The following is a 22,576-nucleotide window of genomic DNA, read 5'->3' as shown; positions in this document are numbered from 1 at the left end:
TTACATCTGTTTAGCTAACCAGTTGATAAACTTCATGAAGAATTCAAATCCAAAAAAGCAAGCCGCATTAGCAGGAAAGGCTCGCACGAAAACGGGCACACAACCTTTAAAAAAACCCTTAGTACCCTCTTCGTTCCAAAGAGTTCTAAACACATCAGGTAGACCTCCTGGATACATTCCTTCAGGGGCTGCTTGCTGTCTGCTCTTCATCACATCAGCTGGTATGGCCACTGACCAGTATGCGAGACCAGCAGATCCTCCTGACAGGATGGTGCGGCCAATACCAAGATCGTTGCTATCTGGAGGTGTAAGGAAATGTTGCGCAGCTTCATAGGTCATGAAGTACATGCCGGTGGCTGGTATATCTCGTAGAAGCGTCGCCGTTGTGCCTCTGTAAAGACTTCTAATTCCACCTTCTCTATAGATCTGCTTCATGGCATCGAAGGGTCCAGCGTACTTGGGTGGTGCTGCTCCTACTGTTTGAACTTGCAGAACGCATTTGATGCGTTCTCCTGGCGCCATAATTGGGGTCGTAAATATTCCTGCAAAGGATCCAGCAGCAAATGTTTTGTGTGCTGGAAGTTTTTCTTTCGGGTAACTTTCTATTAACCATTTTCCCAGTGCGAAACCCAGGAAACGAATGGAAAAAATTGGGGCTACGATAGTCATTGGTACAGACATTCCTTTATAAAGCCCTTTAACGCCCTCTTTCCGAATAGTTTTCCTTGTACAATCCAATGCTCCTGTATACATTGGTTTTTCTCCAGGCCCATGTTTGGGCATCGTCTGTAGCCGAACTTTGACAGTATCAAAAGGATGTCCCACGAGTACAGTGCAAATTCCACCAAAGCCGCCCGCAAGCAGATATTTTCCCAGGGTCATGGGAGTTTCCTCATTTGTGTCCAGTTCCGACATGTCTCGTGAGGATCATCTATAGCCTGAAATGAAAACAGAGAAAAAGTTTAACTTGGTTGTTATTAAACATAGAACTACTTCAGTGCTAACTGTCATATCTTGTTATTTTCCCCAGTGCACTGGATAACAGAAAGCACTGTCTGTGCATTCATCGTAACCTAACATATCCATTTTATACACCATTAGCGTAGTGTGACAGCATAGTTCAGGTAAACTGGGTGTTGAAAAAGAAAAGCAAGTTTGGAATGTTTTACCTCGTCATATTGACCAACTTTTTATAAATAGTTTAAAACTCAATAAAATAATTTCACGATTTGAAATTTGATTTGTCTTTTTGAATATCAATGTACAGTATTATATATTTATGGTAATTTATAATTTTATTATTATTATTATTATTATTATTATTATTATTATTATTATTATTATTATTATTATTATTATTATTATTATTATTATTATTACTTGCTGCCATTATTACAATTATGATTAAAATCAAAGATATAAAATAAATATTAACAGGGTAGGCGTATCATTATTTTGCTGAAATACTGATAAATAATATCTCGAAACAAAGATAATCCTCCAAAGGTCTACTTCCAAAACAATTGAAACTCCTAGTTAACACTTATACCATTGAAATGCGATCACCATTGCACGATAACAGTCAAGCAGATGTTGGCCTACCCAAATGCCCGTCCCCCATCCCCCATCGTCAAAACGCTCTCTTTAAGGAAGCGGGTGTACATCAAAACCGAAACAAACAAAAAACATAGTAAAGTAGTCGAAACGTTTTCTGCTACAACGTCATACTTCTGTGTCAACAATAGGATGATGAAATGTTAGAATTGTGAGGGGAAATCCGGTAGACGATGGAAATTTCAGCAATGCGACGGGAATTTCTACTCGAAGTATCTGGCAACACTGCCTCAGCGCGTGATTTTAGTGAATAAATTATTGGATTACGAAATCCATCAAGCCATGCAAAGGGCATTCAGGTGAGAGTATGGTGTGCGCAGTCCTCCTAAAAGAGGCACGATAATGACTATTGTGAGAAAGTTGGAAACAGCTGGGTTTTTTTGTCGAGAGCGAGTCTGGCAAGGATCGCATATCACGTTTGGGAGACGTGGCAGAAGATGTTCAGACTCGTTTGTTTCGGTCCCCTAGGAAATAGTTACATCACTTGTCGTAGGAGGCGGGGTATTCGTATTACATATGTCAAAAAAGTACGGCTACCGGGAATTCTGAACATCACGTGAATCAGAGATGAGAACTCGTTCCATCTGACTGGTTACGTCAATTATCAAAATATTCGCATTTGGGGCACACACCACAACTAGCACGGTATTCATGAAAGACCTCCTGCACCCACAGAAGTACTGATGGGATAGTTGATTCATTTTACTGAATCGATCCATTTGATTCCGTTCACGTTACTGAATCGATACAGTGATCCGATTCACGGCACATTACAGTCACCGTTCCTATTACATCCGTGTAGTGTAATTCTTCCCCTCAAGTCTGGATGTTACAAAAGCCTTTCCCCCACAGTGAAACTTCACGAAATAGGTATATAGAATTAAATGAAAAAAAATATATATATATATTAGTACACACAATCAACATTTGGTGCTGTCGCCCTGGTGGCAAATTCCCTATTAACTGTTTGCCTAGTCTTTTCTTAAATGATTTCAGAAAATTGGAAATTTCACTGTATCAACGGTTTTCTGCTTCAGTGTCTTTTTAGTTAAATTATTGCGTCAGACGACTCACGTATTTGCTGTCCACGTACACCGGTGGTCTAGGTGATTCGATTATTGAAATCTTGTGCAATGATGCGACATATGAACTGAGAGAATACTGAGCGGTTCTTCCCAATATAAAACAGATTATTTTCAGTGGTCAGGAGCATTGTTCCGTCATAGGACAGGCTAGAGAGCTGAGTTGAATTACATGACGAATATCAAATAACTTATAATACTACGACACATTAAACCAATAAATAGAATAACCTAATAGCCTACCTACTTACTAGCTACTATGGAGTTATGTTTTGACTACCTTTTTAACACAGCAAATAAATCCAATTATTTTTAAACCACCCTGTAAGAGGAGGAAAGTGAATACAAGTGGGTATTATTTTCAAATGAGCTGAGAGCAGGAGTCCGTTATAGCGTACGATTCTTTCAATGTCCAGTGTTCCGATAATAAACCGTGTGTGTGTGTGTGTGTGTAGTGTCACTGATCCGTGAGTGCGTCACACAGCACTGTATGCTACGAGTCAGCTGAATCGTGTGCCTTGAACTCGCCATTCCTGCGATTCGATTCACTCGGACACATGAATGAATCGTTACACTGCTTCGAATCATACTCTCAGCAGCCAACACTACACAGATGATCGGAGTATGGTGTGCAGTCGCGATAAACCGAATAGCGGGTCCATTCTTCTTCTCGGATACGATGAACCCAGACCTGTACACGGACATTTTCCTGCAAGTTTTCGAGCAACTACACGACTCTGACGGCGCGACTTACCACACATCAACTGATTCTCTCGCTCTGATCAGCAGCTTCTCTCACGACAGAGTTATCTCTAAGAATTTGTGGCCGCCAAGATCACCAGACTTAATGACAACAGTAAATTGTATCGAAATCGATCACGAACGATTGAAGATTTGAAGACCATCAAGAAATGAAATCGAGAAATATATGCGAAATTGTTGCACCCAACTGCCAGAAGCATAGAGAGACAGGTACAGCACATCACACTACAAACCCCCATAAAACCACGCAATAGTGACTGCTTTCCACCACATAGGGTAGGCGTCAGATAGGACATCCGGTCGTAAAACTGGCTAAATATGATTAGTACCAACCCCAGGTAATTGAGAAAAGGCCTGGAAGAAGGTTTATGTAGGTAGACTCAGTCTCAGTCTTTCCTAACGCCACGCCACTGTATATGATTATGACAGAAGTAACAAAAAATATTGTCTTCATATGGAGCCATAATTTAAAAACTAAAATATTTGAATTGAAGAAAATATTGATATTTTGCATGCAGAACGGAATTTTCAGGTTATAACCAATTTAGAAACTCGTCCGACTCCTTGACTTCGGTTCAGAGGGTTCCGCTTCTATTCCTGGTAGTGGTATGAGATTTTAATTTCGTATAGCTAATTCTTCTGGCTCGGACACTGGGTGTTTGTGTTTGTCCCAACACTCTCCTCTGCATACACACACAACACAGCAACAGCTACCCCCTGTGGGTGGGGGACGTAGACGAAGAATACACCCACAATATCCCCTGCCTGTCGTAAGAGGCGACTAAAAGGGGCGAACAAGGGATGATTGTATTATAACCATGAAACTACTTGTGATTATTACCATAACGCAGGGAACGCCATGGGTCGCCTTTACTTGCGAGTAGTTCCAGTATATTAGGTACACAGCAGCTGAGAGTGGCTTCACTGTGGGTTTAGAGTACCTGTGATTAGTACCACTATAAGAGCGACACCATGGGTCTGCGTTGCCAGTGATTAGTACACCTATGTGAGGAGTGGCGCCATTATGTGAGAAACACCATAGGTCTGTGCTAGCTGTGCAACGTACGATACTTGTGAGCAGGGGCGGCCGTACCTTATGTGCTCAAGTGCTGCAGCACGTTGCCTATTGGAAAAATAAATTAGTTTAAAATATTATCTACAATCAAATACAGTGCATTGAAAAAGACGTCAGCCAAAGAAAAGGAAATTATTCAACTCCCCTCACAACCGGTTAATTACTGCAGCGCTCCACGCCGGGTGCTGTACGATCACAGCTCAGTGAGAATGTCTTAAGCTTTTAGCCAGAAACCAGGAACTCTGCCTTTTGCGCATGCGTGCCGATCTTTTCCGATACAAAGAGAATGTGTTCCGATAGGCTGGGGAAACAACAGCCAAGACATCACTTCACAGCGATTCTTCGTTCGACCACAGAGAGGCAGCACTAGCGCTAATCACACTTGCATTACGACCGATATGAGAACGTGGCAGCTGGCACCCTAATGACTCAGCAGTAGTATTTAAGAGGGGATCGCTCAAAGCAAACGGGGAAACAAAATACTGTAGAGATGTTGCCGCCAGGTCCTTTAATACTAAGGGGGATAGAATAGTACGGTACCAACTTGCCTATTCCATAGTCACATTTGTAAATCGATGAACTATAAAAATTGTACTTTTTATGTTGTCAAAATAAGGACATAATATTGTGATTTTCTTTACTTAAAAATGTCTAGTTTATAAATATCACTATAAAAACATACCATGTAATTTTGCATTAAGACGCTGCTGTTTTTTTTCAATGATGTTGGGAACATTGGTAAGTTCTGTTTTTGCGCGCTCACACCAAGTGTTTGAGTTCGTGAATATTTTGCCATTGCAGGTGTTATTGTGTGTTTCATTATATAGTTTTATAGTTTTTTATGAGGAATGTGTATATGTGTTGGGGTTTGCGTGTTTGTTCAGTGTGGAAAACTCAGTGGAGGGCTCTTGAAAACCACATACCAGTATGTTTCTAAATATTTTTATTTTTTGGAGTGGGGAGGGTTACAGCACACAACTGATTTTCTGCACCAGCCGCCACTGCTTGCGAGCAGTACCATAATGTGTGGAACACCGTGAATTTACGTTACTTTTGATTAGTACCGCAACACGAGAAATACCGTGTTTCTACTTTACTAGCGATAAGTAGCATTATGAGGGGCCGTGGGTTTTGGACCCCTTTAGACAATAAGCAACCTCGTTTCAAGATTGTGCTTTAGAAGCAGTCGCTTGGTCAGTAATACTATTGTTTTAAGATAGTTTCTGGGAAGGTGGAGCATTGCGAGCCGGATCCACTGATTGTCTTTGTACCGGGAGGTACACCTCAACTCCGCTCATTCAAAATAAGCGCCTTAATAAACTCATCTATGAACCAGAAGTTGAAACTAATACTACATGAACTTCGAACTTTAATCAGAAGATGTCACTGCTGAAATATTAAGTAATTTTGTTATGGTGAAGTTTCCTAAACTGATTGTATTTCTCCTTGTTTTGTTTTGCTATACATCAAGAAGTTTAGACATTTTTCCACAGGTGACACTACCAAAAAAACTCTGATCTTGCACTCTGGTGCAAGGTGAAAGAACTTATAACTTAAAGAAGTTTCGTATTTCTATGTTGTCCATAACTGACTCTATGTTCATTTATTTTGGGTTGGCAACACTTCTTTTTCTTTCCGCCAGTTTTGAATCTAGCCCATCAGGAATTTTGTAATTAATTTTCAACCAATCCCGCATTTCTCGTTCACTTTGAATTTGCCAATAAAAATTAAGAGGGTGTGGCAGGTTTAGTCTTGAATTCTCTCGAACCTTCCCTGAGGGTATATAAATTGCGGCTTTTCGTGTTTCCTTGTCATTTGCTCGCCGTCTTTTTAAGCGTGTGTGTTAAGGCAGGAGGCGGGGCGCCTCTTTCTTCGGCCGGCAGAACATCTACCAGGTAATGGCCACGTAAATTCTATCTTTCTTGCTGTCTCCGCAACTTTATCTGAGGGGAAGGTCCGAATCTTAACTATGTAACATTATTTTCTAAAATGTAAATTTTCTTTCGGATAATGTAAAACTTCATAAAATCTTTAACTGTAAATCGGGGATAGAGAGTGAGTTACCCTCTCGAGCTCCCCTTCATCTTGGTCTGAGGTGACTGTGATTGCGCAACCTTTCTTTCCTGTAATATATTACAGTTATTTCCATGCGCGCCACCTCAGTAGTTTGGGACTAGCCCCTGTTTCATCGGCCGAGAGCCCTATAGGTTTTAATTTTTCATTATCTGGGAGTGCAGCGCAGTGTAGGCCTCCATTCTGTTTGTGTCCGGGCTGTTTATTTAACTTGTTCTTTTTCGCAAAGGCCCTGTAGGTTGGGTACTTACATTTGTAATCCGTGCCTTGTGAGGCCAGAGAGTGTATCATTTTGTTGTAATATTGCCTTCAGCGGGCTGTAAGAAACTGAGAGCCTGTTAGCTCTTTTTCAAAGTTCTGTAATAGTAAAGAGTGCCTCTGGAAGACTAGATATCGTATTTAGGGAGAAAGTGCTCTTGAATTAGGGGATTTCTGCCCTTGACGAAATTGTTCCTTATTTTGAATTGAAGTTTTGTAAACTGGATCCGGTATCTCTGAAATTGTAAAACTAGGGGCTTGAAGCCCAAAATTGTTTTTAAAGTTCTTAATCTTGGATTTTTCAAAATCTGGTTTCAAGATTGGCATTGTACCTGATTGTTACTTCACTTAATGGAAATTTGTTTGCTTTTTTTAATATGGAAAGAAATATAACCTTTGTTAAAATTTTAATTCAACTGTTGATATTGTAGTTAGACCCATTCAAGCCAGCACCTTCTTTCACCATCTCTGCATTCCACACATACCCCGAACAGTCTTAAAATCATATTCATCCACGCATTCTTCATCATCATCTTTTGAATTCTGGTCAGTGGATGATTTTAGACTTTTAAATTATCATTACATTTCGTCTCATTTCGTTCCATTAGGGGCTGATGACCTAGATGTTAGGCCCCTTTAAACAACAAGCATTATCATCATCATCATAAGCAGCAACAACCACCACAAAAACACGCAATTTAGTGAACACATCCCTCCACATACAGTTGACGACAGGAAGAGCATCCGGGCGTAAAATATGGCCGAATCCACACATGCGCCACAGTTCGCACTCACGACTCCACAAGGGCGTGGTAGAAAAATTAGTTTTAATAATCGCACTCACACAGTGTATATTTTTGGGTTGACTTGTATGACTTTCTGTTTCCTCTCTTCCAGTAGGATTGTGGTTCCTGATGCGTCTTGTAGCCCATATAGAACTTTAATATCTCCTATGAAGAAGGTTTCTCTGGACTTTGATGTACACATGCTGTGTTCTGTATTCTTTGACAATATAAGGCTCGTTTGAGGTTCTTGTCTTTAAAGTTTTCCACTTTCCTTAGCGTTGTGAGCATGAGATCATCCCATATTAATTTCCATATGTTCCTACCGATGCTATTTTGATTGTGAAAAGTGGCATCACTGTGAATAAGTATAGCTTCTGGAGGGTTAGGATATGAAATATTGCTTTAAAAGCTGCTGCTGTACTCGTTTGTGGAGTTTCAAGGTTGAGCCTGTTGTGTGCATGGTAATGACCAAAATACTTGGATGATTGTACAGTTTCAATCGATAAGTTCCCACGAGTGAACTGGCGCAGCCTTGAAATTCTTCACTCGTCAATTTTACTTATTTTTTCAATAACAAACACATCAGCGTAAAAATAGGCTGACTCAAATCAGATGAAGATCGGTGAAAACTACAAATATGACGTACCGTATACTGTAAACCTTCAATGCGCAATATTTTCATAATGTTGTGTTTTCTCAACTAAAACGAAAATACAACGAAGGAGAAAAACATCGCAAGTGCCTGGAATATTTTGTAAATGTGCGATGAAGCGAAGCATGTGCCTGTTAATGTTTGTGTTGTCATAAGATGTCCTTCTAGAGGCAATAAACATTTTTACGTATTGAATTTGGTGGAAAATAAAACAACTACATTCCTAACTGTCATTAACTGCAAAGTTGCTGTATTGAGAGTCCTTTTCTTGTATCTGCCACATGGTTCCCCCCACTCCATTCACACTTGCAGTCTGAGGTCGGGTCAAGTAATTTCTTATTTGTACACACTTTAAAGTGGAAATCATGCACCGCAAAGCGAGTAACTGTGTGACTCAATTCATAGTTTGTACCGTTTCATTCGTTGGATGTCCATAGCCTGTGCGGCGTAGAAGTACGTACGTTCCTCTTCTTTTCATACCATACAACGTCAGCAATAATGCTGTGTATAAGGTAATGCTGTTTCATAGTTTAATTCCTCATTGAAGAAAGGATCCCTTGCCATCTCGTCAAACCAATCTCGCCTGGGAATGTTCTGAGATACAAAGGACTCTTTTTAAGTAGATGGTTTTATTTGTTCCAGTTTTACCAAGTCGCTCTTATTTAGATATTCCCATTTGAGTCCATAGGTTACGACTGGGACTAGCTTGAGTCTGGAAAGCTTAATTGTAGTCTCTGAATATAATTGCATTTGAACTGCAAAACATTCCCAGCGGCCTATGATATTGCTATTTACAGAAAGCTATATATTATGTTATTGCCTTAGCTTCGTCACCAATGTGATGTCTGTATGAATAGACTGAATGTGTATTCTCAATACAACTACTTTAGATCGTTTTATACGGAAATATCGATTTATTAGAGTAAAGCGACACTAACTTGAGTAAAATGAAATAGCGTGCCGGTATGCCTTTTAGTGCCGGGAGTGTCCGAGGACATGTTCGGCTCGCCAGGTGAAGGTCTTTTTGATTTGACACCCATAGGCGACCTACGCGTCGTGATGAGGATGAAATGATGATGAAGACCCCTGTGACCAAAGGCCAGCACGCTAACCATTTAGCAATGGAGCCGGATTAACTCTTGAGTAAAACAAGTACCGTACTATCAATGTTGGTTGTACTGCGCGATTGCTGACGTAGCGAGATATCGTGAAAATAATATTTCAGCCATAGATACTTGGAAGCTATTCATGGAGACGTTGCCGATCTACAGGTGAAACGCTTACGTTCAAGACATCCACCTATGTGCACAGCGGAGAACCTCGTAGCAAACAAAATCAATCTGGCTGAGAGATGGTTTCACGATTGGAAATTGTTTACCCCTCCAGAAGTTCAGAAATTCCCTGCATAACTGAGAAGGTGCCAGGGTTCATTCGACCTAGAAAGATCTGGTCGAAATTAGATAGAATTCTGACCAATCATCGTGTATGTGGGGATCTCCTGTACAAGTGGAAGAAAAGACCTTCACCATGGTGTGAGTGTGGCGCTGTAGGCACTTCAATACATCTGTAATCTTGATGTAGAATTATAAATAATTTTCATGTATGCCATACGATAAACATGTCCTACGATCTCTAAAAGGATTATGTAATTAAGATGACTCATTTTAAACACAATAACAGCTACACAAGTAAAACTTACCTGGGTGCAGAATTTAGGTCATGCTACCATCCCTTAATCTTAATTTCTTCAAATTTTATTACGATTCACTTCTTCATGTTTATTATGGATATAATTTAGCCCATTTGGGAGGGAAAGGTAAACCGTAAAACAAGATAAATTCACTTTAAAATTTTATAAATAACATTTATAATGCATGTAAATGCCGGGTACTGGCCGAGGCCACGAAACAAGCAGTTACACGGGTTGTAAAACTGTCAAAAATCGGAGGTTACGTGAGATTATGTAAATAAACAAAAATAAAAGACATTCTAGCATGCTTCAAAGAACGTGAGACCGTTGAGGAAAGTGTAACCAATGAGTAAAATCAGTCACTTTAAAGGTGCTAAATTTTTGTGCACTTAATAAAATATAAAGGTACACGAAAATGGCCGTTTATGAAATATGTTCTCCAATGAAGTTGCCTATTCTATCTATTCTATCCTCCTTGGAAGTTAGCTAATTTATACTTTATTCATTACGGTACCTAATTTATGAGATCTCAAGGTCTGGCTGCGTCTTAATTTATTGTGAATTAGGACATTACTTTAAACAGCAGCCCTAAAACAGCACGTTTTCGTATTCGTATTGCGCATTGTTTTTTGTTTTTGAAGAAAATATTTTTCAGTGCGTACGGTATATGAACCGTAGTTTGGTAACGAAACAGTACCGGTAATTTATCATTTATTCATGTTGAAAGTAGCGTAGCTCCGAAGGTAGAATAAGAAAAATGAATTAACACTACAACACGACAAGCGTACAAGCTAGTTCAATATTCGGAAAACTAGATAAGTGTCGAGCTATTGGATATTCATAGCAAATAAAAATCACTATTTTGTCAAATCTGAATATTATTACAGGAGTTGCCTGTGGGTTGGGCCGGTAGAATAACATCCACGGTATTCTCTCTCTGTTGTAAGAGGTGACTGAAAGGGGCCCTAGAGGTTCTTAACTTGGGAGCGTAAGTTTACGACCACGGGGCACTTAGCCGAGTCCTGACATTGTTTACACTTACCGTACTTGTACTTGGCGCCTCACTTTCATCTATCCTATCCGACCTCGCTTGGTCAACACTTATTCTTTTCGGACCCCGCCAATATTAGGTGTCGAAGCTCGAGGAGTCTTTCATTTTCACGGCCTTCCTGGCTCTTCCCTTTCTTTGGCCGATACCTTCATTTTTCGAAGTGTTCGTCCCTCTCCAGTTTTTCCCTCTGATTATGGTTGCCCATTCGTACTTCCTCTTAAAACAATAATTAGTTATTAAAATAATTATTGGCAGGCTATTGTATTTTCTCTAACACTCAACTAAATCACTCATTCACTACTGATTTGCATTTAGGGCAGTCGCCCAGGTCGCAGATTCCCTATCTGTTGTTTTCCTAGCTTTTTCTTAAATTATTGCAAAGAAATTGAAAATTAATTGAACATCTCCCTTGGTAAGTTATTCCAATCCCTAACTCCCCTTCCTATAAACAAATATTTGCCCCAATTTGTCCTCTTGATTTTCAGCTTTATCTTCATTTTGTGATCTTTTCTACTTTTAAAGACACCACTCAAACTTATTCGTCTACTGACGTCATTCCATGCCATCCCTCCACTGACACCTTGGAACATACCACTTATGATATAGATGTTGATTCCCACAGGGAACCTGAAATGTTTGTCCTGAAATGAGTAAATTTATAACACCAGTATATAAGGTCTTTTATTGGACATTATAAATTTTCCAGCTAACTCATCCCTGGTTGCCAACGTTTTGCCCCCATGTGCTAAGTTGGGCTCATGGGGTTGGTATATGCAAAGTGGGTTTCGTCCCTTAAGTGGCCACGCCTGGTCCGTGATCCAACAGCTCTGTACTCTGACCGGCCAACCGAGCAGAGGAGAAGTGGTCACGGCTCTACCATGGCTCTACGCCTCTGCATTCGTGAGACGGGACAGGGCTGGACCTCACAGCTGGTCCCAACCATCAGCTGCCCTGAGAATGGTTTTCCATTCTCCAGTACTAAGGCGAATACCAGGAGAGTTCATAGTATAGACCACGGCCGCCAACCCCCTCACCTTCTCTACATGTTACCTGTAAATTATATGTAACAAGTTTAGTTGAGAGTTGCTCTGGAACAAATACACCTACATCCATAATCTTGGCCATTTACTTTTTCAGTCCCTTTTCACCTCCAATGCCGATGGAGACTTAAACGGCATCCGGAGTGTCACTATGTATCTCAACGACACCGAAAACTATGGATTCATTATTAATATACGTCGTTTTAGATTAATTCTACATGTCACTCCCTCCCCACTCCACCCTTAAGGGGTGCTAGGGGTGTCGGACCCGGAAAGTATTTCCCTCCAGATAGTATTAAGTCAAATGTGTACAAGTTTGGTTTAATTTCAACTGCCGGTTTGCCTATACACGTCTGTCATTTGTAATCGTTTAGCTTCACCGATAGCAATATTAAAAAAAAAACTATGTAAAACTTAAGTCAGTCAGTCCAGCCATTCTAGCCGGTCGATTTCCTTCATTTTTTAACTGAAAGGTATTCATGCACAGATTTGTCATCAGGTACTATAAATCACTTAACTTCCGCCTTCTCAAATTATTTGATTTTTCAATTTTTTGTCTCTTTGAAGCAATCATATCTTTGGTTCAAACAAAAACAGCTTCATGATCACTAATACCATCTATTACTTCAGTTTCCCTATAGAGCTCATCTGGTTTTATCAGCACGACATCCAGGATATTTTTCCCTCTGGTTGGTTCCATCACTTTCTGAATCAGCTGTCCTTCCCATATTAACTTATTTGCCATTTGTTGGTCATGCTTCCTGTCTTTCACATTTCCTTCCCAATTGACATAGTAAGGACGTAAAGGAGAGGGCATATAAGTCTCTGGTAAGACCCCAACTAGAGTATGGTTCCAGTGTATGGGACCCTCACCAGGATTACCTGATTCAAGAACTGGAAAAAATCCAAAGAAAAGCAGCTCGATTTGTTCTGGGTGATTTCCGACAAAAGAGTAGCGTTACAAAAATGTTGCAAAGTTTGGGTTGGGAAGAATTGAGAGAAAGAAGAAGAGCTGCTCGACTAAGTGGTATGTTCCGAGCTGTCAGCGGAGAGATGGCGTGGAATGACATTAGTAGACGAATAAGTTTGAATGGCGTTTATAAAAGTAGGAAAGATCACAATATGAAGATAAAGTTGGAATTCAAGAGGACAAACTGGGGCAAATATTCATTTATAGGAAGGGGAGGTAGGGATTGGAATAACTTACCAAGGGAGATGTTCAATAAATTTCCAATTTCTTTGAAATCATTTAGGAAAAGGCTAGGAAAGCAACAGATCAGGAATCTGCCACCTGGGCGACTGCCCTAAATGCAGATCAATATTGATTGATTGATTGATTGATTGATTGATTGATTGATTGATTGATTGATTGATTGATTGATACAACACCTCTGTACCCTTTATTTACAATCCCATTTCTCCAGTTGGCCTGGTTTCACACTATACCTCTCACACACTGGTTAAACCAATTGGCTTGTGGGATTCTCTTTCCAATTTCTTAATTTATTTTCCCATATTCTGCACTTCATTTCATACGTGACTAAAAACTTATAAAAAGAAAATAATGAAAATCAAGATGTTCTCATAAATCTAGACCTAAATCAGGTGGACATTTTCCATTGCTTTATTTGGTAGGTTAGATGATGATGATGATTGCTATTTTTATGACTCAAACCATAAATTACGTGTTATAAATCTCATTTTTGTTCCGTATTGAAAATGTATAGTTCAAAAACAATAAAGGCGATCTTTAATCCACCTATTCAATACATTAATTTCCACTTATAGTGGTTGCATAAACATGGTCTCAGTCAATTTTATTGCCTACCGGTGCTAAAGGCCCCTTCTGCAATAATTCAACTGATGCTTCAGTTTCACATTATGCTCATGATTTCATCAGTGGCCTTGAAGATGTTGTTTTTATGACATTCATTTTAGTGCTTGTTTTTCACGCCCTCATGTCGTTGGCATTATATCATTGTCGCACTGTTTTTCCACCAAAAATTTTTTAATGAACCATTTTAATTAGAAATTTTGTAACAGAATAAGTTTTAGTCTCTGACAAAATATTTTTATGGTTTAATCATTGACAGTATTTCCATCAACATGTTTGTATAATGTATCATTTCTCACATTTTTATATACTGTATTTTAGTAAATGGCTAAACTTTTAGCTTCAATATTAATATAAGGTGTACTCTTGAAGATTGTTTTTAGGCTGAAGATGCCCTGAATTGCGGGTGAAACATGTCCCATTTAACTGATAGTATGTTTATGTAACCACCATAAGTAGAAATGAATGTATTGAATAGGTGGATTAAAGATGGCCTTTATTGTTTTTCAAACCTCGAAATCGTTAGCCCCAGTTAAATGAGGAGAGATGATCATAAACTAATTTGTTTGTCATTTTAGATTCCAGTTAAGGGACTCAGATATTTGTGCCGGATGAATTTCGACAGATGGAAGTTTAAACCCACAAACAACCATAACGTTCGATCCAATTAAAAATATTTTTCCTATTTGATTGGTATGGATGCGACAGACAGCGAACGGCCAACATCTGCACTAGATATCCCTCTCTAGCTGCAGTTTTATGACCCAAGTGAATTACAATAGTTTTGTAACATGTTTTATACAGTGAATGTGTTTCTTTCTTTGTCTTATGCTGTGCGTTGTAATGGCCTGTAAAATGTAATAATACCAAGCGAGTTGGCTAGGCGGGTACGCAGCTGTGACCTTGCATTCGAGTGATACTGGGTTCGAGCCCCACTGTCGGCAGCCCTAAAGATGGTTTTCTGTGGTTTCCCATTTTTACACCAGACAAATGCAGGGGGGCTGTACCGTAAGGCCACGATCACTTCCTTCCCACCCCTAGCTATTTCCTATCCCATCATCGCCATAAGATCTATATGTGTTAGTGTGACGTAAAGCAATTTGTAAAAAGAAAAAATTATGATTTGTTTGTTTAAATATAAGGCAAATGGAGGACACTGCAGTTACTACATTATGTTATACTCCACTACATTTAGAAAGGATTTATTTTTCCTTATGTTAAAGTAAGAAGGAGGAAGTGGGTTTACTTTTGTTGTTGATTCATTTCAGAGGCTTGGAATGTCTTGTGTCATTATCATCATCATCATCATCATCCCTGTGTATATGTTACTTTGTATATGAGTACTTGTCTTTTAATCTGTTGTCATTTGTTAGTGTACTAAATGTGTAAGAGGTTTCGTTATGTGTCCTTGAAATCAAAGGAGGAACTACCTCATCATTTTCCTGGAGGGAGTGGGAAATACCACACTCGCTTCTATTCTAGGGTTTGAACCTCACACTTGCAGTTTCACTGAACAACGATTTCATTTTTAGCAGATGGGTAACAATCATCAGTCACCACTGATCTGCATTTAGGGCAGTCGCCCAGGTGGCAGATTCTTTATCTGGTTTTAGCTAGTCTTTTCTTAAATAACTGCAATGAATTTCAGAATGTTTTGAACATCCCCTTGGTAAATTGTTCCAATCCCTAATTCCTCTTCCTATAAACAAATATTTTTCCCCAATTTGACCTCTTGAATTTCAACTTGATCTTCATATTGTGATCTTTCCTACTTTTAAAATCACCACTCAAAATTACTCTTCTACTTATGTCATCTCTCCACTGACAGCTCGGAACATACCACTTATTACAAGTAATGAATTTCTTCTTGGTCCGTGGTGGAAAGGTGGAACTTCTGAAATGGACAAGTTGAAATTTGTTATACATACCACTTAGGCAAGCAGCTCGTCTCCTTTCTCCTAAGTCGTCCCAGCCCAAACTTTGCAACATTTTCGTGACGCTACACTTTGGTCGGAAATCACCCAGAACAAATTGAGCTGCTTTTCTTTGGATTTTTTCCATTTCTCGAACCAAGTAATCCTTGTGAGGGTCCCATTGTACTGGAACCATATTCTAGTGCCGGTCTTACCAGAGACTTGTATTCCCTCTCCTTTACATCCTTACTACAACCCCTAAACACCCTCATAACCATGTGCATAAATCTGTACCCTTTATTTACAATCCCCTTTATGTGAGAACCCCAATGAAGATCTTTCCATATATTAACACCTAGGTACTTACAGTGATCCCAATAAGGAACTTTCACCCCATGAATGCCGTAATTAAAACTGAGAGGACTTTTCCCATTAGTTAAACTCATGACCTGACTTTTAACCCCAATTATCATCATACCATTGCCTACTGTCCATATCACAACATTATCAAGGTCATTTTACAGTTGCTCATCTTGTAACTTATTTATTAATCTATGCAGTATGACATGACAGTGTGACATATTTTGTATTAAACAATAGCACAAGAATTGTACTGAATTGCATCACATTTCTTCTTGTTATTTGTTTTACCACTACCATAGTGGACAATTGAGCCTTCTATTTTTAACACAAACACCACCTGGTGTTAATCAATCATCACTGATTTGTATTTAGGACTGTCGCCCAGTTGGCAGATTGATTATCAGTTGTTCACTTAGTCTTTTCTTAAGTTATTTCAAAGAATTTATAAATGTATCAAAGTTGTAAATGTATCAAACATCTCCTTTAGTAAATTATTCTATTTAGAGTTATTTATTACCTTCCTCACAGATATGAATTCAGAAATATGGAATCTTTTTTACATTTTAAGATCACTTCTTATCCAACAATGTAATGATAAATTCTTGTACAGGGTGAGTCAGAAATACATCTGTATGTTTGATCGATTGCCAATGTTTGATTATAAATCTTACAGATGGTACCATCGGGGAGTCAAAGCTCCTTACTGTCGACACACAACACTGAAACAACATCAAAATCGGTTACTTTGTTAAGCAAAATGGCGCTCAATATGCAGCAGCAAGTTACCGTAGCTGCATGGGCGACTGCTTTTTTTTTTCTCAGAATGATCGTGATGCTGTGAGACGTGATCTTAACATAACATTACTACCGTCAACTGTGGGAAAGTGGAGGCAATGACTGCTGATAACGGGAAATATTCAGAAGGGAAGACCTCACAGTAGCATTGATCTAGCAATAACAGAAAGGACTGTGGAAGCATTCAGGTTTAGCCCCTGGAAATCAACGCACCAAGATGCACATGAACTTGACATCAATCAGTCCAGCGTTTCTTGTGTTTTGAGATGTGAGAAGTACAAAACTTTCAAGCCGATTTGTGTTCTTGAATTGAGTGAACATAACCCTGACAGGGGTTGCAACTGTGTGAATTTGTGTTACAGGAATGTGAAACTGACGAATCTTGGTTAAAAAAATTGCATTTTTCAAACAAAGCTGTGTTTCAGGTGAATGGGAATGTTAATGGGCATGACTGTCAGTATTATGCGAGAGAAAGTCTTAAAATTATTGAAGAGAAATGTATGAAATGTGATCATTGACACATTGGATGGAAGGATTGCTGGGCATGCAAATTTTGGGAGAGACAGCTTACGGTGAACGGTATTGTGGTGCCAGTGGTGCACCACCTCGCTACGCTATTGCGGCGAGGGAAATTTTGAATCGCGGATTACCAAACAGGTGGGCGGGAAGGAGAGGGCCAACAGAATGACCAGCTCGCTCTCCCAATCTCACAACCTGTGATTATTGATTGTGGGGGTGATCTGAAGGAGAAAGTTTACGCTCAAAAACCGTGAGATATCGACGTGCCGAAAACAGTAATTAAGGAAAAATTTCATGCTATACCATTGTTCATGTATCAGAAAGCAGTGAGTTATTTTCCAAAGCACTGTCAATTACGCTGCGATGTTAATGGTGAACAGTTTGAAGCAATTATGTGAATCGGTATTGTTGTTTTTTATTGCATTGTTGTGTGTTGATAGTGTCAGGCCTTGACTTTTTAATGAGGTCATTTTTATCTGTAAAAGTTATAATTAAACATAAGCAACAGATCAGACATATAGCTGCATTTCTTACTCACCCTGTACCGTACCAAACATTAACTTCACGTTCGTCTAAAATATTTGCAGTGTCCTTGTAGCAGTTCAGACCATATACTGAATGCTCTATATCTTTTGAATCTTGTTTCACATATATTTTAATTCCTCGGTAGAAGTTGCTGGAAGTTGCTCTGGCTCTTGCTTCCCCTTCTTTACCTCTGGCTGTCCCTCTCCTTCCCCATCATTAAGACTCTTTTGCCACCATTGGTATCACAGTTAGAAATGTAGTTTCTCTTGCATCTGTGTCAGCATGTCTTGCATTCTTCGAATCTGAAAAGAGAGGACAGGAAAGAACAGAACTATCAGTGTGAAGAAGGAAATAAAACACAGCATTAAAAAAAATGTTATATTCAGGCAGTAACTCCATCCAACAGGGAAAGGAGGTTGATAAAGTGAAAAGGGATATACACTATATGACCCGTGTCTTCCGTACCTAAGTGATCATTACAACATCCCACGATCACAATGGAATAGATTACTCTTCGGTGCTAGAGGTAGCTTAACAGAATTTGTATGTGATATCCTGTCTAATCTGGGTTTCTCTGCAGACTTCCTGCAGGATGTCGACATATCTGTGATAAGGAACTCCCTAAACATTTTGCTTCACCATTTTTAATTTTAGTAGTAGAGAATGTTTTACTTAAGTTACTTGGAAGTGATTTGGCAGTATTATGATATCATGATTTTTATTAAATTTGTTCAGTGATCATGTCAATGTTTGTGCCTGAAAAAGAATATTTGCGGCACGTATTGCTTTTCTCATTTAATCAAAAGAAAAAAGGCTGTGGAAAGTCATTGTTTGCTGGTAGAAACATATGGTGACCACACTCCATTGATTAGAACATGTGAGACATGGTTTCAACAATTTAAATGGCAAGAAGACCATGCTTTGTGTCGGGTGGGACCAGAGCGGCATTGTGTATTATGAACTCTTGAAGCCCGGCAAAACCGTTAATGCACAACGCTATCGCCAACAAACGATTTAATTTAAATCGCACATTGATCAAAAGATGACGGGAATGGGCCAGAAGACATGACAAAGTAATTTTGTTGCACGACAATACGCCCTCTCACACAGCAAAAGACATCCTCCCACACTGGCCGTACTGCCCCGACCTGGCGCCATCTGACTGTCACCTCTTTGCATCAATGGGGCACGCGCTTGCAGAGCAGCACTTCAGCAATTTCGAAGAAGTTGGAAAATGGTTCGACGAATGGTCTGCCGCAAAAGACAAGCAGTTTTTCTGGCATGGTACATAACTTAATTGAAAGATGGCCGAAGTTTGTAGAAGCCGATGGCCAATATTTTGATTAAACAAAAAATTAATTTCTCTTGATAATTATGTGTTTTCTTTACCACAAAAACTGGCAAAAACTTATGCATCCACCTGGTATATAGAGTTGGATGAATACAGTTATTTTATTTCTTCTTCAGCCTAGGGATGCCCATTCCTGGACGTAGGCCTCCGCCAGTCTTTTCTGTGCCGTTCCTTCATGGGCAGCCTGTATGATTCAGTTTACTCTAGCACATCTATATCATCGTGCCAACGGAGTTGGAGGGGCATTCTACACTCCAGTATGCTGAGGGACACCAACATACTGAAGAAGCCACTTGACCCACTTCTCCTCTGAACTTCTGGCAATATGCCCCACCCACTTTCATTTCAGCATTGCCACCTGCTTTATAACGTCTGTTACTCTTGTTCTGCTTCCCACACAGTCCCTTAAGCTGATACCCAGCATTGCCTTTTCCATAGCTTTATGGCTGACACATAGTTTCTCAACACTGTTTTGAGACAGCGTGACGGTTTCAAGACCGTAAGTTGTGCCTGGTTGTGTGCACGTCTTGTAAACATCATGACCCACATCATACATGTGTAAAAAGACAGACTGTTAAAGTTTTGTTATCATCATCATCATTTCCTCTTATCCAGCTCCTGCCGGGTCAAAGTATTTATGGCACTTTTCCATTTTCCTCTTTCTTCCACCATTCCTCTTCCACAATCTTGTCCCAGTCTAAATTTTGTCTTCTTATTCCGCTCTTCACTGAATCAGTCCACCTTGTTCTAGGTATTCCTCTTGCTCTCTTGCCCTTGCACTTTGACTCCAGCATCTGTCTTGGAATTCTATTCTCTTCCATCCTCTTTCCATGTCCAAACCACTTTAGTTTATTCTTTTCAACTCTCCCATTTAGCTTTGCTATCCCAACTTCCCTCCCAAATATTTTATCTTACTCTCTCTTTCCTTGTCTTTCCTATCCTTTCCATATTCCCTGTTCTTTTCCATTAGCTGTCTCATGCTAAAGATTCGGTCCACTGTAGATCTTCCACTTCTGAAGCCATATTGTTCCTCTTGTAACTCTTCTTCAATCTTTCTTCTCATTCTTCTTTCTTTAATTTGTCATTTTTTCATCATGAAATATTAAAGAACTAGAATTATTTTGCAAAAATTGTACCCTCAAGTTTGAAACGATTGTATAAAATGATGAGAAGTTTGATAACATTATACAGGGTGGTTGTCATTTACACAACTGCCATAGAAATTGATCTTTTACATTACTGGAATTTTGAAACAAGTAATGTAAATTTATCACTTTAGTGGCTGTTGCGTACAATATTTTATTTCATATTCTGGAATTTACTTATTTTAAATTAATTAAATTATAAATCATTTTGACATGGCATCACACAAATCATCCATGTTTGACTCGTGCAGGGGCTCTTTTGTTTTGTTGCAAGTAGCCTACATTGTTCAGAATGATATAAGAGGTGTGTACATAGAGTTATGTGGTAATAAAACATCAAAATGAATGTTGTTTGAAGCAGTGAACAGTCCTCTAAGCTACCGCAGTCATAAACATGGCACTCCAGTCCTGGATTAATGAAGGTAATACAGTGGAACCTCAATATCTCGAATCACTTCGGGGGAATAAATTTTATTTCGAGTTATCAACATTTGGAGATCTAGAGAATACCATTTTTGAGCATGTATAGCACATAACTGAATCAAATGTACCTACGTGCTTATACTGAATACAGTATTTTTAACAGTATTTAAAAATATACAAACAGTATTTTACGGCATCACTTTCATTATAACCCTTATTATACTAACTTTTTAGAAGACAGAGTACAGTACATACAGTAGTAAAACAATAAACATACGTCACTTAACACCTTTGGAAAAAGTCTGTTAGTCTCTTCTGTACGTTACTGTTAACCTTTCCTCCCTTCACGCTGAAACTAGCAGCCAAGATTCATAAATGGAGCTTGTCATCCGCGACTCCCGGGCTTGCTTTCATATGTGACCAGTAATTAATTCACACCCGAGAAACAGCGAGGCTTCGCTCATTTTCTGCTCACTAGAAGTTCTCGTTTTTTGGTTCCTGTGTAAGCAAATTTTGAGTAATAGAGAAATAAATACATGTGAAGAATAGGACAAACGGCCAGAAAATTTACGTTACTTGGAGACAGTAGTGGTGATTGGGGGGCAGGGCGAGGGGGGGGGGCATTCTCCCCCCCCCACACACACACACACACACACACACACATACACTTTGTGGAGAAAAAGTTGAATTCTTATTTCCATTTTCACTACCTGAAGCTGGGAATTATTTAAAAAAAGCAATTTGTACAAACCCTGTTGTTTTTTCAGCTGTTTTCTTCCTTTAATTTCTTTAATTATTAAGAAAAAATAGCAGAAATACACACTAAATGTCATTCGTCACGCCTAACAGAATTGTACAGCGTCACAGAAGTAGTGGAGACTCGCGAAGCAGCGTGTAGTACGTTCTGCGACTAAGGGTGGCGGGGGTATATTTTTGCCAAAGTCACCCACTTGCTGTGCGTATTCGTCAGTCAGGCTGTCTCTCTCAGTCAATGTGTCCGTTCAGTTCTATCTAGTGTCTATTATTTTCTTAGTGTATGGTCAAATACTAAATTACTTTTTAATTGTATAATCATGCAAGACTTCTATTTAATTGTAATACATACGAAATTATTTTTCCTGTAGTGAAAGTTTCATTGTATAGTACTATTATTGGCACATGTAAGTTGTAGACTGTCAACCCTCTATTGAAATTCACTCAGTGAGCATCAAAAACTTACAAAATTTCATAGCAATTTTTTCAATTTTGATGACTACCCGCCCCCATCCTCCCCCATCCGTGATATCCCTTGAACCTGGGGACATGTTTTTGCCTTTAAATTTTTGTGTCCTCCCCCCCCCCCACTTTTAATTCCCAGTTGCTGCTTCTACTTGGAAATACTGAAAATTCGAGTATTGGAGGTTTGAGGTATTGAGGTTCGACTGTAAGACTTTTACTATATACTGTGATATACATGGTGATGACGGTAGATTACTTGCACTGTGAATGCAGAGACGCCATTTTTGCTCTAGATGGTACGAGACCATGGTGCTGCAATCTGGTGGAGAAACAATTCAACAAGGTTAAGTTCTGTGTTCTCTGCTTCATAATCTCTCGATGCCTATCCACGTTTACACAACTGTGCAG

The 22,576-nt window shown here is 39.3% G+C and overlaps 1 protein-coding gene and 1 pseudogene across 2 annotated transcripts in view; both read right to left on the bottom strand.

Annotated features, from left to right (window-relative positions):
* LOC136884908 (mitochondrial carnitine/acylcarnitine carrier protein pseudogene) lies at positions 1 to 16,223 on the bottom strand (annotated as a pseudogene).
* Positions 16,224 to 16,423: 200 nt separating this feature from the next.
* The window catches only part of LOC136885043 (septin-2), a 43,685-nt gene continuing 37,532 nt past the window's right edge, over positions 16,424 to 22,576 (bottom strand). For both annotated transcript variants that reach the window (XM_067157433.2, XM_067157432.2), the window contains one exon: positions 16,424 to 18,333. In XM_067157433.2, coding sequence (XP_067013534.2) covers positions 18,280 to 18,333 — 54 coding nt within the window. In that variant the 3' untranslated portion in view covers positions 16,424 to 18,279. The remainder of the gene's footprint in view (positions 18,334 to 22,576) is intronic.

Source organism: Anabrus simplex, chromosome 13, assembly GCF_040414725.1.
Source record: "Anabrus simplex isolate iqAnaSimp1 chromosome 13, ASM4041472v1, whole genome shotgun sequence".
Taxonomy (NCBI): Eukaryota; Metazoa; Arthropoda; class Insecta; order Orthoptera; family Tettigoniidae; genus Anabrus; species Anabrus simplex.
Note: the sequence above shows the minus strand (reverse complement) of the source record. Positions and strands in the feature narration are given on the sequence as shown.